The sequence below is a fragment of the Myotis davidii genome, unplaced genomic scaffold (genome assembly GCF_000327345.1).
Source record: "Myotis davidii unplaced genomic scaffold, ASM32734v1 scaffold734, whole genome shotgun sequence".
Classification (NCBI taxonomy): domain Eukaryota; kingdom Metazoa; phylum Chordata; class Mammalia; order Chiroptera; family Vespertilionidae; genus Myotis; species Myotis davidii.
Window position 1 is genome coordinate 33,811 of NW_006286300.1, and position 9,921 is coordinate 43,731.

Here is a 9,921-nt window from a genome sequence, read left to right on the forward strand (position 1 = left end):
TGTCCTATTAGGAAGTACCAAGCACTGAAACGCTTCAAGAATGATTTTACTTAGTGTCCCTTCCTACATACAAGACAGGTACTTTTGTCCCCCCTTTCGCAGATGAGGAACCTGGAGCTTAGAAGGTTAAGTCACTTGCTCAGGGACACATGGCTGTCCTGTGAGGGAGCAGAGACTTGAACTCGGGCCTGTTTCTGCTCTCTCCACCCGCCCTCTGGGCTCTGGCGCTTGGTCCAAGGAGACAGACTCCTCCTGCCTCCTCCCCTCAGAAGCATCACTGGGCTCAGGCGGGGAAGCCTGGGTCTGGGGCCAGCTGAGGGGCCCGCACGGAGGCCAAGCCAGAGAAAGAAGGTGCGGCCGCCCATGAGTCCGTAGCCAGGCTCGGGGCTGTGTCCGTCTCCCTCTGTGGGCCTAGCTCTCCAGGTGGGTAAGAAACACACCTACCATCTCCTCTTCTGCTGCCTTGCAGGCCTGAAGGTGACCCTCCACATTGCACCACAGGCCTCCCGCCTCCGAGCCAGCCTCAGAGCCTCCACGGGCCCACTCCCCTGTGTGTGGGCACCGCCTCCATGCTGCGGTTCTGGGTTCTGGGGAGTGGGAGCCTTCCAGGGAGGCCAGGACCCTGGAATTCTGCGTCCTCGGCAGGGCAGTCCCTTAACAAGAGAAGGGGGGAAACACGGGGCTGGGGGAGGCGGGGAGGCAGGGGGAGAGCTGGACCTACCCAGCGAACACAGGGCCACACATACTTGTGCAGGAAGCATCCGGGCACCTCAAAAAGAGTCAAGTCCTGGAGGTATTGGATGGCAAACAGCTTGAGAGCATGGGGCACTGGCTGCTGCGGGCAGGGTGGCGGAAGCAGGGCTGACCAGCCCTAGGCGCCTTGGTAATGCTGCAGGTGTGGCCGGCCGATCCCTGGTGGAGACAGGAAAGATTAAGGGGATCACCAGCTTCACCCAGAGCTGCCCTGGGAGAGAGCTCCTCAGAACCCAGACCCCTGCTGTGAGAGGAAGCTGGAGCAGCTCCTGAGTTGGACAGAGGGGACCGAGTAGAGGACAGAGAGGAGAGACGGGAGAGAGACAGAGACAGAAGGAGGTGACCAGGGCCAAGGAAAGGAAGTAGATAGAAGAGAGACAGGGGCACAGACAGAGGGGCAGAGTAGAGAGGGAGGTGGAGGCTGGCCGGCTCAGTGTCCCAAGAGGCCTCCCTCAGGCAGGAAGGTGGAGGCTGCCCTGGGACCTTCCAGAACTTGGATAGCAGCTCCCTCCAGCTTCCACATGGCTGCAGCTGCGGTGGCTGCTTCCAGGAAAGAATCTCCAGGCAGATGGGGCCTGGGGGAGGAGCAGACAGGTATGGCTTTCCTGGAGGTAAGGCCTCGGCCCTTGGGGAGCGAAGTTTGCACCATGAAAGGGGCCAGAGTGACTCAGGCCCAGCCCCACAGGCTGTGAGCAGGTGTGAGGGAACCTGCTGGCGAACCCAGATCCCAGAAGCATGGGGGTCAGCAGAGCCAGGTCAGGACAATTGAGCTGATAGGAAGGAAAGAAGAGAGAGCCCACCCTTCGAGTTTGTGGGCAGAGGTCCCAGTGGTGGTGTCAAGAATGTTCTGTGGGCTAATGGAGCCTGAAGCCACCTGCACAGAGAGGGGTGGCAGGTGGGGTGTGGAGGCAGACAGTATACACTAGTTGAAAATTGGCCATAGATGGCGGTGGGAGGACAGGAGTTGGGTGGGTGTGGTGGGTTGGGGGTGTGTGTAATAGGGGAGATACTTTTCAAAATGGGAAAGGGAATGAGAAGTAGAGACGGGTCCCTAAAGAGGTGGGAGAGGGTGTGCACTCACCCAGCCCCTGCCCCTGCCCCTCAGGCGTGGGCCCCTCGCTCCAGTGCCGCGTGTGCGGAGACAGCAGCAGTGGGAAGCACTATGGCATCTATGCTTGCAATGGCTGCAGCGGCTTCTTCAAGAGGAGCGTGAGACGGAAGCTCATCTACAGGTGAGGGAGGGCTGGACCCCTGCCGGGAGAGCCCTGCTCCAAAGGGTCCCTGCGAGGGGGAGGGGAGTTCAGGAAGGATACTGATCCCTGGAGCTCCCCTCTGCCTCAGGTGCCAGGTGGGAGCAGGGATGTGCCCCGTGGACAAGGCCCACCGGAACCAGTGCCAGGCCTGTCGGCTGAAGAAGTGCTTGCAGGAGGGCATGAACCAGGATGGTGAGTGGGGGAGTCAACCGGAGAGGCATAACAGCAGAGCTGGGGCCCACGGCTGCTGCGTGTCCTGACCCTTCCTGCCTCCCCAGCTGTGCAGAATGAGCGCCAGCCACGAAGCGCAGCGCAGATCCGCCTGGACAGGGCGGAGTCAGGCAGGGAGGCCTGGACGGAGCCCCTGGGGGCTTCCCTGGCCCCCACAGGGCCCAGCCCACGGGGCCCCACACCTGCTTCTGCAGCCAGAGCCCTGGGGCCTGGGGCCATCACACCTCCAGGGCATCACCAGTTCATGGCCAGCCTCATAACGGCCGAAACCTGTGCGAAGCTGGAGCCAGAGGATGGTAAGCGGGAGGATGGCCTATATCCCCACACCCGGGCCCCAGAGCACCCCTGCCTCCTGCTGAGGAGCAGTGGCTTATGTCACAACCCCCCCAACAGCTGATGAGAACATTGATGTCACCAGCAATGACCCCGAGTTCCCCTCATCCCCGCATTCCTCCTCCTCACCCTGTGGTGTGGACAGCATCCATGAGACGTCCGCCCGCCTGCTCTTCATGGCTGTCAAGTGGGCCAAGAGCCTGCCTGTGTTCTCCAACCTACCCTTCCGGGATCAGGTACCCCGTCGGGTGCCCCCAGGAGTCAGCTGATTGGGGCACATACCTCTTTGTGCAGGTGATGACTGGAGGTGCATGTGGCTTGGGGAGGTGATGGCTGGGGACACACGTGCCTGTGAGGCAAGGGTGATCAGGGCGCAGTCTCAGGGCTGTGACTGTTGGGGTGGCTCACGTCTCTGGGCAGAGATTGTGGCGAGTGAGCCTCCAGGGGACCATGATGGCCAGGGACACACAGGAACCAGGGATTTGAAGGCAATACCACGCCCCCCTGGTCTTCTTTCCTCCTAGACAAAACCTCAGGCCCTACAGACACTGTGTCACAGGGTGGTCTGCACACCCTGACCAACGTGAGCAAATGGTGCTGGGCTCCCCTGGAGCACAAAGGCCTCTGACTTCAGAGCTTGAGCTTCAGCCCAACCAAGACGCTCCCTGGACTTCTCGTGGGCAAGCAGACCAACCTGTCATGATAAATCTGAGGGGCACACTGAGGGTCTAAGCCCTGAGCCAGGATTTAGGCCAGAACCGAGGCTGCGTCTCCCAAGTTCACTCAGCGTGGGGTGCCCGTGGGCAGTGTCCCCAGGGCTACCTTCCCACAGCTCCAAGCTCTCCACAATGTTCCAGGTGTGACTCTGGATGGAACCCAGGCAGCCAGGCCCCTGGATGAGTCAGGAGGTCAGGAGCTACCCAGGACCAGTCCTTCCCTCCCGAAGGCACTGGTCTGCAGGCTGGTCTGAGCGGCTGTCCCAGCCAGCACACGCCCTCCCTCTCTGAGCACAGGTGATCCTGCTGGAAGAGGCCTGGAGCGAACTCTTCCTCCTTGGAGCCATCCAGTGGTCTCTGCCTCTGGACAGCTGCCCACTGCTAGCCCCACCCGAGGCCTCGGCTGCTGGCAGCTCTCAGGGCCGGCTGGCGCTGGCCAGTGCGGAGATGCGCTTCCTGCAGGAAACCATCTCACGGTTCCGGGTGCTGGCAGTGGACCCCACGGAGTTTGCCTGCATGAAGGCCCTGGTCCTCTTCAAACCAGGTAGCTGGGTCTTTGTCCAACCAGAGACCTGGTTGGGAACGAAGAATGGGAATCCCAGTGACTTTCTTCTGGCTCTCACTTTCCCTCTATCAACCCACATAGACCCAGATGTTTGCAGACTTCTTCCCTGGGGGCAGGAGGAGAGAGTGCAGGTGGAGCACACCTTCCTGGGCCCTGGCTGCCTGTGAGGGGCAGGGCAGGCGGGAGAGGAGCTCACTGCTGCTGCTCCTCTCCAGAAACGCGGGGCCTGAAGGATCCTGAGCATGTGGAGGCCTTGCAGGACCAGTCCCAAGTGATGCTGAGCCAGCACAGCAAGGCCCACCACCCCAGCCAGCCTGTGAGGTGACCTGAGCACATGCCTCCCTGCACCTCTACCCCTTCACCTCTTCACCCCCTGCCCATCTGTCTGGCTCCACCTCAGGGCTGTACCACTTAGACAGGACCCGGGTCTCAGTTCAACATATCCAACATCTACTGCGTGCCAGGCACAGTGCCAGGCCCTGAAGGTGGGGACCAAAATGTGTGTAAGACAAAGTTGCAGCCTCCCAGGAATGCCCGGCAGTGACTGCACTGAAGACGAGAACTGCCCTGGTCAGGTGTTGGGGTTTGTATGGATCTGAAGGAGGCACAGACCCATTGAGGGTGGGGTGTACGGCAGAACTGGCAGGGACTCTGTGGAGGCAAGGCTGGGCTTGGAAGGCAGGCTAGCGCCTAGAAAGAGAAATCATAATTTACCAAGGGAGAGAGACAAACTCGGCTGTGATCTTAGGACAAGAGCCCTGTTTGGAAGGTGAAACAGATTGCTGCCAGTGAGAAGGAGGGAGACTAGGCTAGAACAGCACTCTGGACCAGCCTGTTCAGGACTTTGGATGCCAGCCAAGGCCATATCTGACTTGGTGCAGACTAACGTGGCAGCGAATGCAGAGGATGCTGCCATCATCCAGGGAAGTCATGGAGTCTGATGGCAGATGAGAGAGCCTCTAGAACAGCGGTTCTCAACCTGTCGGTCGCGACCCCTTTGGGAGTCGAATGAGCCTTTCACAGGGGTCGCCTAAGACCACCCTGCATATCAGATATTTACATTACAATTCATAACAGTAGCAACATTACAGTTATGAAGTAGCAACGAAAATAATTTTATGGTTGGGGGTCACCACAACATGAGGAGCTGTATTAAAGGGTCGCGGTGTTAGGAAGGTTGAAAACCACTGGTCTAGAAGCTAGAATGGGTCAGACCTGGCACTTGAATGATGTAAGGGAAGAGGAGCTATTGTGAGAAGCGGTAGTCATGAAATAGAAGGGAAAGTTGGGAGGCAAAGATAGTTTTGAGGCAGCATGACAAGGTCTGATGCAGGTATGGAAGGACATCTCCTGGGGATGTCCTTGCATAAGCCATGTGCTTGGACAACAGCCTGGCCCGGCTGGGTTTGGGGGACAGTAGCCGCAGGCTCCGAGTGTGGCGGGGGGAGGGGGCACCCAGCCTGTCCCAGCACCAACTTTGGATACTGCAAAGTTGGAGCACTTGGCCTCCAGGAATCTATTGGCTATTTTAGACCATATTATCTGCATTCTCTTGGGGTTCCCAGTAGTTCTCTCTGAAGAAGTAAGCTAGCATTGACACCCTGGAATCAACCCTAATCTGAAAAATGGTCACAAGAAGAGGTCATTTCCCTTGAAGGAGAGTCAAAGTATACCCGGCCTCACCACATTGCACAGAAAGATTTCTGCAGCGTGTGTGCCCAGCAGCCTAAGGGTGACCATCACACAGCAGACGGCAGAGGCCTCCTGGGCCAAGTTTCTATTGGAATCAGCTTCCAGAAATATCTGGGCATATTGGTTTTGTCTCACATTTCAAAATTCTGGTTAAGATTTCCCATGTCATGTCTGATGCAGTGTAACTCGGGCAGAACTGAGTGCTGGGAGTGAGTTCTCTGAGAGCTGCCGCTGGCACAGTGACCACACTGCAGTGTTTAAAAACTGCAACACCCGGGAAGAAATACAATTCCCATCATAACGCAGTACACACACTGACGATGAAACAAAGCTCACCAAATCCTGCCTGCCCTCACTTTGTGTAATTTACTCTGACATTTGTTCTCGGTTTTTTTGTAAAGACTGGTTGTGATCCACTAGTGCAGGGGTGGAGAACGTCCGGCCCGCGGCCATATAAGGCCTGCAAACTCATTTAGTCTGGCCCTGCCAAGGCATTAGGAGTGAGTCAATTAAATGTTCGACCAAACAGCAGGCTAATGTTTAAGTTGATAATTCTGTATGGCCTGCCAGTGATGTTATAAATATCCAAATGGCCCTTGGCAGAAGAAAGGTTCCCCACCCTCGCACTAGTGGATCAATCCCTGCAGTGACCCTCCTTAGATCAGAAACATGGAAGAGGGGAAGGCACAGGGAGGGCATTATGACTGCTCTGTGCCACTCAGTCGCACTCACAGGAGAAAGCAAGCCCTGGGGTTGGCAAAACAAGTTCACAGATGATTGGGAGGTGGGGGAGGCGCCCCATAGACTCCACGGTGGAAGCTGAGCAGGGAGTAGCCTCACTTTGGAGTGTCTTCTTCACATTAGTATTGACACCGGCTGTCAGGCCTCCTACCCAAGGAAGGTCGACCCCCCCTATACGTCCCTTGGGGCTTCACCATCCACCTTCTCTGCACTGGGGACCCTCACTTGTAGTTCTTATTTAAAACTGCAGTTACTTGTTTTCTGGGTGAGTATCTCAGCCACAGAAATTATGATTCTACTTCAGAACATTTTCTCAAATGTTTACTCTCTCATCCTAGGTGCTTAGAGAAGGGAACTTTATTCTTTTCAAATGCATATGTCTTAGTTATCACAGTAATTGTATATATTATTAACATAAAGAACTTCTTACTTTATAGTCTTTACACATAATAAACCATTTTCTTCCCACTCCTCAACTAAACATATTGTAAAGGGGCCTCATGGGTCAGGGGTAGGTGGCAGCAGCCCTCCAGTGAGTGGGACTTTTCCTCAGAATTCCTCCTCACTCACCCTGGGCTCCTCTCCTCTCTGCTCCCCCTCCGCCTTTCCTGGGGGCAGTGCCCCCAGGTCTTGTGCTTGGACGCTGATAATCAAACTGACGTGTCCTCTCTCCTGTTCAGGTTTGGGAAATTGCTCCTGCTTCTCCCGTCTTTGAGGTTTATCACTTCTGAACGCATTGAGCTCCTCTTTTTCCGCAAGACCATAGGGAATACTCCAATGGAGAAGCTCCTCTGTGATATGTTCAAAAACTAATGGAGGTAGAAATAAAATGGGTAAAGCCACTTTGTAAAACAATCTACTGAAGTTAAACATTTGCCTGCCCTGTGACTCAGTAATTCCGCCTGTACTTCGCAGAACTGTCCACCAATATATAAGAACTAGAGGCCCAGTGCATGAAATTTGTGCACAGGGGCGGAGGGTCCCTCGGCCCGGCCTGCACCCTCACCAATCTTGGACCCCTCGGGGGATGTCCAACTGCCTCTCGCAATCCGGGACCTCTGGCTCCTAATCGCTTGTCTGCCTGCCTGATCACTCCTAACCCCTCTGCCTGCCTGCCTGATTGCCCCTAACTGCTCCTCTACTGGCCTGATTGACCCCACCTGCTCCCCTGCTGGCCTGATCATCCCTAACCACCTCTGCCTCACCCCACACATGGGATCCAGGATTCCCTCCTCCGGCCAGTCACAAGCACCCAGAACCTGGGCCGGCTTCGTCTGGGCCAGCCGAAGCTGCAGGGGACTGTGGGCAGGTGGCTTTGTCTGGGCTGCAGCCGCAGGTGCCCGGGGCCGCAGGGTGGGCAGCTTGTCCCTCTCCCAGACCACAGCCATAGGTGCTGGTGCCTGGGACCACGGGGCAGGTGGCTTGCTCCTCTCCTGGGGCCACAGCCTGGCTTGTCCTCATTCCTCTCTTGTGAGCTCATTTGTGCCTGGCTGGTCCCTATTCCTCTGTCCTCAGTGTTGAGTGTCTAAGCCGTTATGGTGTGATGGTATGAGTGTGTGACAACCATTTGCATATTAGCTCTTTATTATATAGGATATCCATAGCAGCTTTATTCATAATAGCCCGAACTGTACATCAACAGTATAATTAATAAATTATAGTATAACCATATAGTGAGTAGAAAACAAATAAAAAAGTATGAACCACCAATACATGTGACAACATGGACAAATGTCACAGACATGAAAGTTGAACAAGAGAGGTGAGGCACAAGTTCCACTTACACAAAGTTCCAGAACCAGTGAGACTAACAGCTGGTAATAGAAATTAGAAGAGTGGTTCCCTTAGGTGGGAGGTGGGATGATTGGGAAGGGGCCCATGGGAGCCTTCTGGTGTGTTTTAGATGTTCTTTATTTTGATCTGGAGGTGGTTTCACAGGTTTATTCATTCATAAACATTATTTAAGCCATGCACATTACTGTTTTATGTTAGATCTCAATAAAGAAGTAAAAACACAAAAGCAGAAAACAAATGTGCCAGAGCCCTCCCTGTGAGGGCCTGACTGAGGAAGGGGCACAGGCGCCAGAGATCCACTTGGTTTCCACTCTGAGTCAGCATCTATGAATTCCAGCTTCTCTCCAGATGGCATCTCACCATCCCATGGCTTCTCTCGATTTTCCTCCTCCTTATCCCTCCTCACCCCTCCATAGATAAAAGATGAGCACCATCCATCTCATAGGCAGGCATTTTTTGTGACGGGGAATCTCCATCACTTCTTAATTCCTTATGAAGGATAAAGCATAGACAAACCTCACATCATTTTCAAAGACAGACCCAGAAGACTTAGAAAATAATAATAAAAAGCTAACATAGCCCTTGCCAGTGTGGCTCAGTTGATTGGGCATCATCCCATGCACAGAAAAGTTGCTGGTTTGATTCCTGATTAGGGCATATGCCCAGGTTGCAGTCCTGATCCCATGTAGGGGGTGTGCAGGAGGCAGCTGATTGATGTTTCTCTTTCTCCCTCTCCCTCTTTCTATAAAAATCAGTTAAAATATTTTTTAAAATAATGTTAACATATATCAGGCACTTTCTATACTAGGCAGTGAAGTGGCACTGACTGTGCATTGTTATTTAATCCTCACATTAACTCTGGGGGAGGGACTAAGCATCCCCATATACAAATGAAAAAACTTGAGGCTTAGAGAAGACTCAGCTCCTGTGACTTTACTTAGCTCTGCTCAACTCTGGCACTGCCTCCTCCCCAGGCTCCTCTGCCCCTGAAATCCACTGAACAGTCGGCTGCATTTTTTGTCTTCAAAGATGAAATGCTTGAAATGAAAAAGAAAAAGGTCCTGTGAGGAATCTGTGAAATCCTTGGGGTTCCCCTGCTCTTTAGGCCCTTTAGCCTGTGTACAAATTCTCCTAGCTGACAGAGATGGAGGAAGAATGGTTCAGAAGACTCTTCTTTGGAAATGACAATATCTAGATTGGGGCCCAGAGATGAAAAAGCATGGCAAGTCCTGTGCAGCTTGAACCTCTCCCAGCTAAGCACTCGAATAGTGGAGACTCTTCAACTTCCAAAAGCATAAGACTTGCCTGTTATTTGGCTCATTTAATGTTGATGCCACAGTGCTACCCAATTCCCTATTAAAAGTTTTATCCACAAGGTTTAAAGACCTATTTTAGAAAGCCTAAGCAAAGGAACTTTGGCAAGAACATAGTTGAAATATGACCAGATGTGCACAATTATTCTACACTCTCCCTTTTTCATTGCAAAGGCAGCCTGCTGAAGTTCACAGGCAGTGTCTGGAATGTAGAAGTGAGCATAGCACTTCTACATTGGGAGCTTGCTTGGGATCTCCAGGAGGAAGTCTTGGAGGACTAGAGGAGGTACATAAGCTGGACTGTCTGCGGTCAACCTGGCATCAATACCATCCTCTTCTATGGTCTTGTTCATTGCAGAGATTCCAAAGAACTACATTTCCCATGATCCCTTCCCCCATGGGTTGCTGAAGGAAGTAGGGCACTCACATGGGACTTGGAAAGTAATCAGAAACTATTCTTCGGAGGAGGTTGCAGTTGGATGTGTGGGAAAATAGAGATTTGCAGAGGTCTTCTTTAGAATTGCAGTGGC

General features: G+C 53.7%; 1 protein-coding gene across 5 annotated transcripts; it reads left to right on the forward strand.

The window, feature by feature from the left end:
* Nucleotides 1-377: 377 nt before the first annotated feature.
* On the forward strand, nt 378-7,172 carry NR2E3 (nuclear receptor subfamily 2 group E member 3). 5 transcript variants are annotated; one of them, XM_015560072.1, is made up of 8 exons: nt 378-423; nt 1,859-1,985; nt 2,095-2,198; nt 2,285-2,533; nt 2,631-2,806; nt 3,584-3,830; nt 4,067-4,172; nt 6,965-7,172. In XM_015560072.1, exons 3-8 carry the CDS (start codon nt 2,114-2,116, stop codon nt 7,095-7,097), a joined length of 996 nt encoding a protein of 331 aa, XP_015415558.1. In that variant the 5' UTR covers nt 378-423; nt 1,859-1,985; nt 2,095-2,113; the 3' UTR covers nt 7,098-7,172. The 5 variants fall into 5 exon arrangements, with proteins under 5 accessions (XP_015415558.1, XP_006757843.1, XP_015415555.1 ...); XM_006757780.2 differs by lacking the exon at nt 378-423 and adding an exon at nt 922-1,347; XM_015560071.1 differs by lacking the exon at nt 378-423 and adding an exon at nt 1,357-1,648.
* Nucleotides 7,173-9,921: the final 2,749 nt, after the last annotated feature.

Bases quoted from the DNA above. Each gene is read 5' to 3' on its own strand.
- NR2E3 (XM_006757780.2), top strand. From the start codon at position 1,275: ATGGCTGCAGCTGCGGTGGCTGCTTCCAGGAAAGAATCTCCAGGCAGA. The intron at 2,199-2,284 runs GTGAGTGGGGGA...CTGCCTCCCCAG, and splicing joins GGAGGGCATGAACCAGGATG to CTGTGCAGAATGAGCGCCAG. The intron at 2,534-2,630 runs GTAAGCGGGAGG...CCCCCCCAACAG, and splicing joins GAAGCTGGAGCCAGAGGATG to CTGATGAGAACATTGATGTC.